Source organism: Sarcophilus harrisii, chromosome 3 (genome assembly GCF_902635505.1).
Source record: "Sarcophilus harrisii chromosome 3, mSarHar1.11, whole genome shotgun sequence".
Classification (NCBI taxonomy): Eukaryota; Metazoa; Chordata; class Mammalia; order Dasyuromorphia; family Dasyuridae; genus Sarcophilus; species Sarcophilus harrisii.
Genome location: NC_045428.1, coordinates 269,750,894 through 269,763,539, shown reverse-complemented (window position 1 = coordinate 269,763,539; position 12,646 = coordinate 269,750,894). Strand labels below are relative to the sequence as shown.

At 33.7% G+C, this 12,646-nt stretch overlaps 1 protein-coding gene across 1 annotated transcript in view; it reads right to left on the bottom strand.

The window, feature by feature from the left end:
• Window positions 1–1,754: 1,754 nt before the first annotated feature.
• The window catches only part of ACOT9 (acyl-CoA thioesterase 9), a 31,470-nt gene continuing 20,578 nt past the window's right edge, over window positions 1,755–12,646 (bottom strand). Inside the window, 8 exon segments of the mRNA XM_012544453.3 lie at window positions 1,755–2,113; window positions 2,116–2,160; window positions 2,508–2,658; window positions 2,898–2,985; window positions 3,738–3,823; window positions 4,017–4,107; window positions 9,746–9,857; window positions 11,132–11,199. Of these exon segments, the coding sequence (XP_012399907.2) occupies window positions 2,070–2,113; window positions 2,116–2,160; window positions 2,508–2,658; window positions 2,898–2,985; window positions 3,738–3,823; window positions 4,017–4,107; window positions 9,746–9,857; window positions 11,132–11,199 (685 nt within the window). The 3' untranslated portion in view covers window positions 1,755–2,069.

The window sequence follows — 12,646 nt, the reverse complement described above, 5'->3', positions numbered from 1 at the left end:
CTGGGGGTAGGGCTTCCATTGAATGAGATTCCTTCATTGTTGTCACTGTCCCCAGCCCTAGAGTTCCAGTTGAAAAGAAAGTCCTTAGGAGTTTCAAGCCACTCAATAACTGGTAGTTCAAGCTACTGGGAGTGGTCCTGGGCTAATCTTAATAAAACCACTTAACTGCCTTGAAGGATGAGTCTCTGTCAGGAGAGTTTCAGAGCTCACCCCCATGACTTCCCTCCAAAAGTCAAGGGGGACAGTTTCAGGGTTCACCCCCATCAATTATACTAAAAATTTTGAAATTGGAAACCTCTATGAACTGTTGCAGAGTTATCAGATGGAGAACAATTTATACAAGAGCATAGAGACTTGGGAATTCTGATCAACCTAATTTAGGTTAGGCCTGATTATGAATCTGAAGACAGAAGAAACTTGTGTAAGCCTCAAAATCTAAGCTAAGACAGAAATAATTGAATGGCTAATATCCGTAAGTGGACAAATAGTTTTTTGACCAAGGCAAGTTGTAGCTAGAGAGGGTGTGTACCCAGAACAGAGTCAGTAAGCAAAGCAGTGCAATTACTCCTTTGGGGGTAAAAAAAAAAAAGTATAAATTGATTTCTGAATTTCAGAAAAGTGCAAAGAGGGAGGAAAAGTCTGGGAAATTCAGTGTGAATAATAAATTGTGAAGAAGAATAGAGAGCAGATTGGAAGATTCAAGAGCCAAGAAAGGGAAGGTATTGGGGGCTGAAGGAGGCAGAGCAAAGACTAGAACAGCCTTAGATAGTATTCTGTAATTTGGTTTGGACGGATACCTTTCCGGTGTTATTTCTTATTTACCACCTCCACATTCCCCTTAGGATCTATTATGATCAGACTCACTAAACATGTTTTTTTGCATTCATTAATTTAATCCAAGTTATGAAATGTTCACTATGTGCCTAGAAGGTTGGATTGGAAGGGGGGAAATTCTTGGAAGCAAAGTGGGTTTGCCAAAGGCTGAACATGTCCTTAGTATCAAAGGCAGCATTTGAATCCATGTCCTCTGAATCCAAAGGGTATATATATCCTACAAACAGTAGGACAGACAAGTAGGACTTAGCAGCAAGGCAGTAGAGATTGGTAGAAAGAACCCAGAGGCTGAATTAGGAAACACTTGATTCTAGTCCCAAATCTTCCACATTCCAGCTACATCTAAAATCTGTTCTTGCCCCAACAATTAACAACTACTTATTAAGTCCCATGGACTAGGAATAAAAGAGGCAGAAGTGAGACGGTCTCTGTCCTCAAAGAATTTATATCTTAATAAGAAAACAGGATGACTTTTCAAAATAAATACAAAATATATACAAAATAAATACAGTGTTTGATATGAGCATGGAAATAATAATTGGGAAAATCCAGAAAGGCTTCTTGAAGATGACAACTGAACAGAGCCTTATAGGGAGCTAAGAGTTACAAAAAGTGAAGTAGGGAGAGAGTCTTTCAATTTCCTACAATATAATAATAAAATTCTAACAATAACCCTGACAAAGGCACTGTTATTACCCCCATGTTACAGAGAAGGAAACTGAGCCACAGAGAAATTAAGTGACTAGTCCAGAGTCATACAAGTTGCTAAATGTCAGAGCTAGGATTTGAACTCAAGGTATTCCAGTACTGCCAAGCTGCCTGGGGTGGGAAGAACAAAAGAAGAACAAAAAAAAAGAAAAAAACGTCAACAGAATTCTAGATAAAAAACAGGGACAATGCAACAAAGGTTTAACAAATGGTAAAATGATTAGACTGAATTTTTAATGGTGATATTGTAATACATGTGCAACCAAAATAATGTCACAAGTATTTAGAAAAAATCATCTTGTTCTGCTTCTTTGGCAGAGAAGAAAACAGAAGCAATATAGTACTGAATTAAGTTATGAACATAATTTAGATTAAGAAGGGTTTTTTTTTAATCAAAAACCTCTTTTCTGGAAGTTCTTACAGGTGATCCTTCTCCAGGAAGACAAGAATGCTTTTTTAGTCTCACAACTCTTTTCCTACCCTCCTTAAATGCTCTCTCATCCTTAATTTCCAAAAGGTTGCATTTTTTAGGGTGTCACTGGATAATATTTTTTCCAACCGTTTTTTGATGCATTGTAGACATGAAATGTCGCTGACCATCTAAATATAACATGGAATCTGAAACGAAAGAAAGATTGTTACTTGAGAAACTTACCACATACATCTCAGCAAATCAGGACACGAACAGGTAGTAGAAAACAAGTAAGCAAATGACAGTGATATACCACCAAAATCTTCTAAAGAGGCTTCTCTGACAATCACTTGCTAGATGGAAGACTACTACTCAGAATATCCCTTAGCTCCAATCTGTCATCCATCTCATAAGTTAGAAAATGAAGGGGAAGATAAACTTGTTCTATTCCCCTATTTCAATGTAAGCTCCTTGATCATTTGCTAGATAGAAGATTAGTTATATTTGTTATATTTATAACAACATCCTTAAAAACACCACCATTGTTGCTTACCTCCATAAGTTTTGGGAATCACCAATGGCACATCTTTTTCAACAAAAAATGTGAAATGGAAGACATTGGTAGTCTTGTGTTCTTTAGAACCAGGAAAAGAAACTTCACTGTGTACTCTAACTTGAATGTGGTTCTTTTCAGTAAAACAAACCTAAGAGAGTATTTTTAAAAAGAAAGAATAACTTAGTCAACCACATTACTAAAAATGAAAAAAAAAAAAAAAAAAAAGGCAGTTATAAGAGGGAAAAAAACCCTAAGATAAAGAAATGGTTTTTTTGTCCTTCCTTTCCCATTCTATTAGCAATTTCTCCTTCCTCAAATTATTTTTACTATTTCTAAATATATAGATATAGATAGAAAATATTATTTAATTTCTCATTTCACACCTACCTGGGAAGAAAGGAATAACAGTGATCCAATTTCAACAGGGCTCTGAAACATAATATCATCTACAGCAACTAGAAAAGGTCTGGTACCCCTATTGATGGAAAAAAGAATTGTGTTTCAAGGATCTATACAGAATAAAGATTATTACTATTTCTCTTTGGTCCTGATATCTCAATGTCTTGATTGTGATGACCTTTTCTGGCCCATTATTTTAGGAAAACTCTAGTAAATGCTTCATTCCTTTCCTTACTGTCTGATCATCTTGCTGACAATCTCACCAACTAACTTGCATCCTAATGTGTACTCCTTCCAACTCAAACTCCCTTACTCTCCAAATTTGCGATCATGATTAAAATCAACTCTTCCTTAGTTCTACTCCCATAAAGTCCCACTCACCATCCTCATAGCTTTGAGGACCAAAGTGCCCCACTTAGGGTCACACTTTTCCCATATGTGCTGATTTCCCTATTAGAATGTAAGCTTTATTAAGATAAAGGCTATCTTTGTTTTTATATTTCTATTTCCAGAGCTTAGCTTTAAGTACTTTAATAAGTACTTTTCCCATACATTCTTCTTTATACGAAGTAGACTCAATATTAAACAAGAATCAATTTTAAGAAAAAGAATTATCATCAAGTTGGAAAGGCAAGGAGAGTCACACTTGACTCCAAATCCATCTCAAAAATCACCTTCTTTTCAACAGGTCTAAAAAATGAGAACAGAGATACTTTTCTTAAATAAAACTCAATTCAAACATGTAATCTTTCTTTATTTAGGGGAAAAACACATTTAGACCTCACCCAAATATTTAGAAGTATTATCAATATATACATCACAACTTACACAAAATTACAAGCAGTAGCCCAACCAAGTTCAAATGCTTTTCTCATAAGGAAGCCTCCAAAGATTCTATTGAAAATGTTCCGTTCCTGTGTTTAAAAAACACAAATTTATATGTAACAACATAAATCAAAGAAAGAACTGTATTAAGGGGAAGGAATTGAGCCTAAAGGAAGACTCTCAGAATTCACAGATACAGGTGAATCACTCATCAGCAGGCATTCTATTTATTGACTATTTTTCTTCCTAATATATAAGCATAGACCAAAACAATTACAATACCTCAGGATGGCATATGTGTAGGCTCTTCAATTTTGTATCTTCCATCCATACTGAATCAGGAGGCAAAATTCGACTTTGAAAACTTATACTCCTGTGCAAATTAAGATTTGTTCAATTATTTCAGTATAAGAATTTTATTTTTTCTGTTTCTTTTTTTATTAAAGCTTTTTATTTTTCAAAACATATGCATAGAAAATTCTTCAACATTAATCCTTGCAAAACCTTTTGTTCCAATTCCCGCCCCCCTTCTTCCATTTCTTCCCCTAAATGGCAAGTAGTCCAATATTTATTAAACATGGTGGCAGAATGTTAAAATCCAATATATGCATACATATTTAAACAATCATCTTGCTATACAAGAAAAATCAAACTAGAAAAAAATGAGAAAGAAAATAAGATGCAAACAAATAACAACAAAAAGAGTGAAAATGCTATGTTGTGAACCACACTCAGTTCACACAGTCCTCTCTCTGGGTGTAGATGGCTCTCTTCATCACAAGACCATTGGAACTTGACTAAATCATCTTATTGTTGAAGACAGCCACGTCCATCATCATATAATTTTGTTACTGCTGTATACAATGATTTCCTGGTCATGCTCATTTCACTTAGCATCAGTTCATGTAAGTCTCTCCAAATACCATTGAAATTATCCTGCTGATCATTTCTTATAGAACAATAATGTTCTATAACATTCACATATCATAACTTATTCAGCCATTCTCCAATTGATGGGCATCCATTCAATTTCCAGTTTCTTGCCACTACAAAAAGGGCTACCACAAACATTTTTGCACACATAGGTCCTTTTCCCTCCTTTAAGATCTCTATGGGATATAATCCCAATAGAAACACTGCTGGATCAAAGGATATGCACATTTGACAACTCTTTGGGCATAGTTCCAAATTGCTCTTCAGAATGGCTGGATCTGTTCATAGTTCCACCAACAATGTATTAGTATCCCAGTTTTCTCACAGACCCTCCAACATTCATCATTATCTTTTCCTAATATCTAAGCCAATTTGACAGGTGTGTAGTGGTATCTCAGAGTTGTCTTAATTTGCATTTTTCTGATCAATAGTGATTTAGAACACCTTTTCATATGACTAGAAACGGTTTCAATTTCTTCATCTGAAAATTGTCTGTTCAAATCTTTTGACCATTTATCAATTGGAGAATGGCTTGAATTCTAAAAATTACAGTCAATTCTCTATATATTTTAGAAATGAGGCCTTTATCAGAACCCTTGAATGTAAAAATGTTTTCCCAGTTTATTGCTTCCCTTCTAATCTTGCCTGCATTAGTTTTGTTTGTATAAAACCTTTTTAACTTAATATAATCAAAATTATCTATTTTGTGATCCATAATGATCTTCAGTTCTTCTTCGGTCACAAATTCCTTTCTTCTCCACAGATCTGAGAGATAAACCATCCTATGTTCTTCTAATTTGTTTATAATGTCATTCTTTGTCTAGATCATGAACCAATTATGACCTTATCTTGGTACATGGTGTTAGGTGTGGGTCAATGCCTAGTTTCTGCCCTACTAGTTTCCAATTTTCCCAGCAATTTTTGTCAAATAGTGATAAATAAGCGCTTCTTATTCCAAAAAGCTGGGGCCTTTGGGTTTGTCAAACAATAGATTACCATATTCATTGACTATTTTGTCCTGTGAACCTAACCTAGTCCATTGACTGACTATTCTATTTCTTAGCCAATACCAAATGATTTTGATGGCTGCTGCTTTATAATATAGTTTTTCTTCTTTTTTTATATTTTTATTTCTGATGCTTGCTATGGTGCCTATCAGATAGTAAGTATAGGATAAATGCTTGTTGAATGACTGTCTAATAGATATAGTTTTAGATTTGGTACAGCTAGGCCACCTTCATTAGTATTTTTTTTTTCATTAATTCCCTTGAAATTCTTGAGCTTTTGTTCTTCCAGATGAATTTTCTTATTGTTTTTTTTCTAGATATGTAAAATAATTTCTTGGGAGTTTGATTGGTATAGCACTAAATAAGTAGATTGATTTAGGTAGTATTGTCATTTTTATTATATTTGCTCAGCCTATCCAAGAGCACTTGATATTTTTCTAATTGTTTAGATCTGACTTTATTTGTGTCGAAAGTGTTTTATAGTTGTGTTCATATATTTCCTGACTTTGTCTTGGCAGATAGACTCCCAAATATATTATCAAAGTAGACTCCCAAATATTTTATAATGTCAACAATTATTTTAAATGGAATTTTTCTTTGTATCTCTTGCTGCTGGATTTTGTTGGTGATATATAAAAATGCTGATGATTTATATGAATTTATTTTGTATCCTGCAACTTTGCTAAAATTCTGGACCGTTTCTAGTAGTTTTTTAGTTGATTATTTAGAGTTTTCTATGTATATCATCATATTATCTGCAGAGAGTGATAATTTTGTTTCCTCATTACCTACTCTAATTCCTTTAATCTCTTTTTCTTCTCTTATTGCCAAAACTAACATTCCCAATACAATCTTGAACAGTAATGGTGATAGTGAACAACTTTTGTTTCACCCCTGATCTTATTGGGAATGGTTCTAATTTGTCCCCATTACATATGATGCTTGCTGATGGTTTTAAATAGAGGCTACTGATCATTTTAAGGAAAAGTCCATTTATTCCTGTACTCTCTCAAGTGTTTTTAATAGGAACTGATGTTATCAAATTGGATTTTATCAAATACTTTTCCTGTATCTATTGAGATAATCATATGGTTTTTGTTATTTTGGTTATTGATATAGTCAATTATGCTAATAGTTTTCCTAATATTGAACCATACCTGCATTCCTGGTATAAATCCTACTTGATCATGGTGTATTATCATGGGAATGACTTTTTTTTAATCTTTTTGCTAATATTTTATTTAAGATTTTTGCATCAATATTCATTAGGCAAATTGGTCAATAATTTTCTTTTTCTGTTTTCATCCTGCCTGATTTAGGTATTAGTACATGACTGTGTCATAAAAAGAATTTGGTAGAAGTCCTTCTTTCCCTATTTTTTTCAAATAGTTTGTACAGTATTGGAGTTAATTGTTCTTTAAATGTCTGATAGAATTCACCTGTAAATCCATCTGGCCCTGAAGATTTTTTCTAAGGGAATTGATTAATAGCTTGTTCTATTTCTTTTTCTAAAATGGAATTATTTAAGTAATTTATTTCCTCTTCTGTTAATCTGGGCAATCTATATTTTTGCAGGTATTCCTCCATTTCACTTAGGTTATCAAATATATTGACATAAAGTTGGGCAAAATAATTCCTAATTATTGCTCTAATTTCCTCTTCATTGGTGGAAAGTTTTCCCTTTTCATTTTTGAGATTAGCAATTTGATTTTCTTCTTTCCTTTTTCTAATCAAATTAACTAAAAGTTTATCTATTTTTTAGTTTTTTTTTTTTTTTCTAAAACCAACTCTTAGTTTTATTTATTAATTCGATAGTTTTTGTACAATCAGTTTTATTAATCTCCCCTCTTATTTTTAGAATTTCAAGTTTGGTATTTAATTGGGATTTTTTAAATTTGTTCTTCTTCTATCTTTTTAAGTTGCAAGCCCAATTCATTGATCTTGTCTTTCTCTATTTTAATTTTATTTTAATTTCTCTATTTTATGCAAGTAGGCATCTAGAGATATAAAATTTCCTTTTATTCCCACTTTGGTTACATCCCACAAATTTTGGTATGTCACTCTCTTGGATGAAATTATTGCATCTATAGTTTGCTGTTTCACCCATTCATTCTTTAGGGTGAGATTATTTAGTTTCCAATTAATTTTTGGTCTATTTTCTCCTGGTCTTTTATTGAATACAATTTTTATTCCATCGTGATCTGAAAAAAAATGCATTTATTATTTCTGCCTTTCTGCATTTGATTTTGAGGTCTTTATGCCCTAATATATGGTCAATTTTTATATAGGTTCCATGAACTGCCAAGAAAAAAGTATACCCCTTTCTGTCTCCATTCAATTTTCTCCGAAAACTTGTCATACCTAACTTTTCTAATATTCTTTTTATCTCTTTAACATCTTTCTTATTTATTTTGTGGTGTGATTTATCTGGTTCTGAAAGAGCAAGGTTGAGGTCCTCCACTAATATAGTTTTGCTATTTCTTCTTTAGCAAGACATACTTTCCTTCCTTATCTCTTTTAATTAGGTCTATTTTTGCTTTTGCTTGATCTGAGATCAGGATGACTACCCCTGCTTTTTTTTTTTTTACTTTACCTGAAGCATAATAGATTCTGTTCCATTCTTTTACCTTTACTCTGTATCACTCTGCTTTAAATGTGTTTCTTGTAAACAACATACTATAGGATTCTGGCTTTTAATCCAGTCTGCTATCTGCTTCTACTTTATGGGAAAGTTTACCCCATTCACATTCACAGTTAAAACGACTAATTTTGTATTTCCTGCCACCTTATTTACCCCAGATTATGCTTTTCTCTTTCCTTTCCCCCTTTCCCTCCTCCCCAGTATTTTGCTTCTGACAACTATTTGCCTCAAGCAGTCTTCCCCCTTATAGCCCTTCCCCCTTTCTTATACCTTTTCCCTAATATTTCTGTTTTCCCTTCTATTAGCCTTTCTCTTTCCTTTTCCTTTCCCCCTCCCATTTCCAGTTTCTCTGTGAAACCAAATATGTCTAATATTCTCTCTTTGAGCCAAATCTGATGAGAGCAAGATTCATACAATGTTATCACTTTCCCGTCTTTCTCTCAATTATAATAGGGTTTCCTTGCCTCTTCATGAGATGTAATTTCCCTCATTTTATCTCCATTTTCCTCTTTTTTCCTAGTATAATCTTCTTTCACCTCTAGTTTCTTTTTTGTATTATAACAGTAAAATCAAATTATACCTGCACTCTCTATGTATACCCATATTAGAGATATAGTTCTCAAGAGTTCTTTTATTTTATCTTTTTATGCTTCTATTGAGTTCTATATTTGGAGGTAAAATTTTTTGTTCAGCTCTGGTCTTTTCATCAGAAATAAATGAAATTCATCTGTTTCATTGAATGTCCATATTTTCCTGAAATATAATACTCAGTTTATCAAGGTAGTTTATTCTTGGCTGTATTCCAAGTTCCTTTGCCTTTCAGAATCTGGGTCTAAAACTTTTCTATTCTCGAGATGACAGTGAGAGATAAGGAAACATTATCTTACTGGTGACCCTAAAATCATTGTATTCTTGAATCAAGTATGGTTTGGGGTACCCCAAGAGCTACACACAAGATGCAGATACACTTCTTATCATATAGTTGTATTTTCACTACACAAAGTGGAAAAATACGTAGCTTCAGAGATACTCCAATTCTTCAAGGGCCTGAGATTTCATTAGTGAAGATGCTGCCTTTATCAATGCATACCCATATAAAAAGTTTCATGAATAGCTATGGATGAAAAAAATTCATCCCCTGGTGGTCAATCTTCTGGTGATGGGATTCTTCAAACATATATACAGTGATTCCTGAACCACATATATGTTGACATCCCAGTTCCTAGAAAGAAACTCTGTCCCTGTCAATGTTTGTGTGCCATTAACCTAGTCTTTAAGATTCCATTATACCACAAGGCATTGCAGAACAACTCAATGCTATGAGTCATTTTAAAATGTATATGCCATTTTGAAATGCATTAAATTTAGGTCATCCCAAAAAATCCCATATTCAAAAGCTACTCTCCCTCTTATGGTCTGCTGCAACTTGCCTCGGGTCCAGTGTGTTAAGGAACATGTCATGAACTGCATTTCTTTCTTCTGTAGTGGGAGCCATCTTCAATAAGGATGCAGTGCTGGAGACAATCCTCTTCCCTTTATTCACTAGAAAAAAGAAAATTCAAAAACCTCACTACAGTTAAAATAGTAAGCAGTACTCAAAAAGTCTATACTATACTCTTTCAATTACTTGCAACTAATATAATTTTGTCTCTCTAAATAGGAAATTCAAAAAGCTCATAATGCACCACAGTTAAAGTAGCAAGCAATATGCAAGAATTCTATGCTATACTTTCAATAATTTGCAGCTAACATGATCTTGTTTCCCTAAATATCTACATCCTTACAGCATTATGAAGTATCAAGAGTAAAAGTTGAATGCAAATAAATACAGCTTCAATAGCATTGATATTTGTGCTATATTCTAGATTCTAGGTAGTTTAAGGAAGTATAGAAAATAAAGTTTATTTTTAAAATGAATTTATTATTTCTTTTTTTAAGGAAGCAATTGGGGTTAAGTAACTTATCCAGGGTCACACATCTAGTAAATGTCTGAGGTCACATTTAAACTTAGGTCCTCCTAACTCCAGGGCCAGTGCTCTATCCATTTTGCTACCCTTGATTTATTAATTCTTTATAGGAAAAGAAACAGAATTATCTTTTCCCCACTAAAGTATACTTTCACATGAAGTACAGTAATGCTTCATTTATCTAAAAGCATTACATGGGTAATTTCATGCAAAAGGGGCCTGGATCAATTACCATTTCTTCTAAGTAACCTTCTCAGCTTCTCTTAGCCAAAGCAATCTTCCTTACCTCTGATAGCCCACAGACCTTAGTATCTCTCATTCACTGTCATATTCTGTTTTGTACTGTTTGTATCTTTGTTTCTTTCCCACCTCCCAATCTCCCCTCTCTCCACCCACTTGACTTCAGTATCCTAGAAAGCAGAATGATGTACTATAGTCATATTTTTGTTGCCTTTCATGCCTCCCAACTCAGAAGATATTCAATAACTTTGATAAATTCATTAAAATATATTAAATAGTCCGGGGGTAGGAGGGACACTTTAGCTTAGTTTATAAATCAGTAAAAATTTAGTAGCATTTGAATTAGGAATTCCACAAATTAACACTGTTCATTCTGGTTTGGGATATACAATTCAATCCAAATCTCTGGCCAAAGTGGGTGAGACTTTGAGAGACTCAAAGAGACTCAAAGCCTCTTCAGAGACTCTTAAAAAGCAAACCTGAAAAATTAACAGCATCCCACATGAAGAGAACATTTGATTTGTACATAGTTTCAGTAAACAATCTTAAAAGCTTCCCAGGATTCTATTTAGTATGTTTTCTTTGGTCATTATATACAAAGTGACATACATTCTCCTTGCTTGAAGAGTTCCTCTTCCTCTGGACTTTCAAGTATTAGTGGATTTATAAAAGCTGGCCTGAAGAGGAAAGAAAAATAAATAAACTTCTGATCCAGTACTATGATTTCAACAATATGCAGATCTGTTCTGCCATGGAAATGTTTTCCAACTGATTGAGACTTGCAACTTGTCTGTCTCTTGTAGTCTTAGAGAACTGCCAGGAGATGTGACTTTCTTGTGACTAGTCAGAATCAGAGTTTGAATCTAGATTTCCCTCTGCCATAATGGAAATAGGGACTGAGAAAAAGAGGATCTTGTCTGACAGGAGTCATTTGGAGGCAATCAAGTATGGACAGGGACAGGTACTAACTTGGCATCTCACTAGTACAATGAACTCCAGGTGAAGAAACTCCTTCTACCATGTGTCTGTCATTTATATATTGCCTAGAGTCCTGAGAAGTTAAAAGTGACTTGACTGTTTACTACACAGATCAGGGTCAAACCCCATGTCTCCATGACTCTGAAACCCTCTCTTTCACTTCTCAAAGTGTAATCTTCAGATCTCTGAGGATCACTGAGACCCATTTAGAGGGTTCTCAGGGTCAAAAACATTTTTTAGCAGTACTAAAATATTATTTTCCTATTAAGATACTCTTGCCTTTTAAAATTACACATGTAGGTAACCAGATTAAATTGGATACAGAAGTATAGAGGAGTGAGGAGCTGTCTTTTATTAAGCCAGGCAATTGCTTTTAAAGCAATTGCAAAAATATGTAAAACAATGCCCCTCTTCTCACTAATTTTTGTTTTGGAAAATAAGTTATTTTTCACAAAAATGTGTCATGAATGTTAACATGTCAATAGGTTTGTTATCATTGTTGATGACAATAAACATTTTAATTATGTTTTGATGTCTAATATGACAAATACAAATATGTATTTATATATATATATATATATATATATATATATATATATATGTACATACATATATAGATAATATACTTATACATAAACAAGTTCTTTGGAGTTTTCAGGGACAGCTAAATGGCTCATTGGCAAGAGCGCCAGACCAGAAATCAGGAAGGCCTCAGTTCAAATTTGGCATCAGACACTTACTAGCTATAAGATCCTAGGCAAGTCACTTCATTGTGTCTGCCTCAGTTTTCTTCATCTATAAAAAGGATTAGAGAAGAAAATGACAAATCACTTCAGCATCTTTGCCAAGAAACTTCAAATGAGGTCATGAAGAATCAGACATGACTAAAAAATGCCTGAACAACAACTTTGGGATCTTCAACAATTTTCAAGTCTTGGAAAGGAGTCCTTAGACCAAAAAAGTTTGAGAATGGTTATACTAGACCACACTATCTTTCAAACAAATATGACATGCTTTAAAGTCTGGTACGGGTAGCACACATCCTTGTGTGTGTATATATATATAAATTGTCCCACACTACGTACATTAGTTGGATAAAATGAAGGTTCTGTTTTAACTTAGGTGCATAATATTTGGTATTTATTT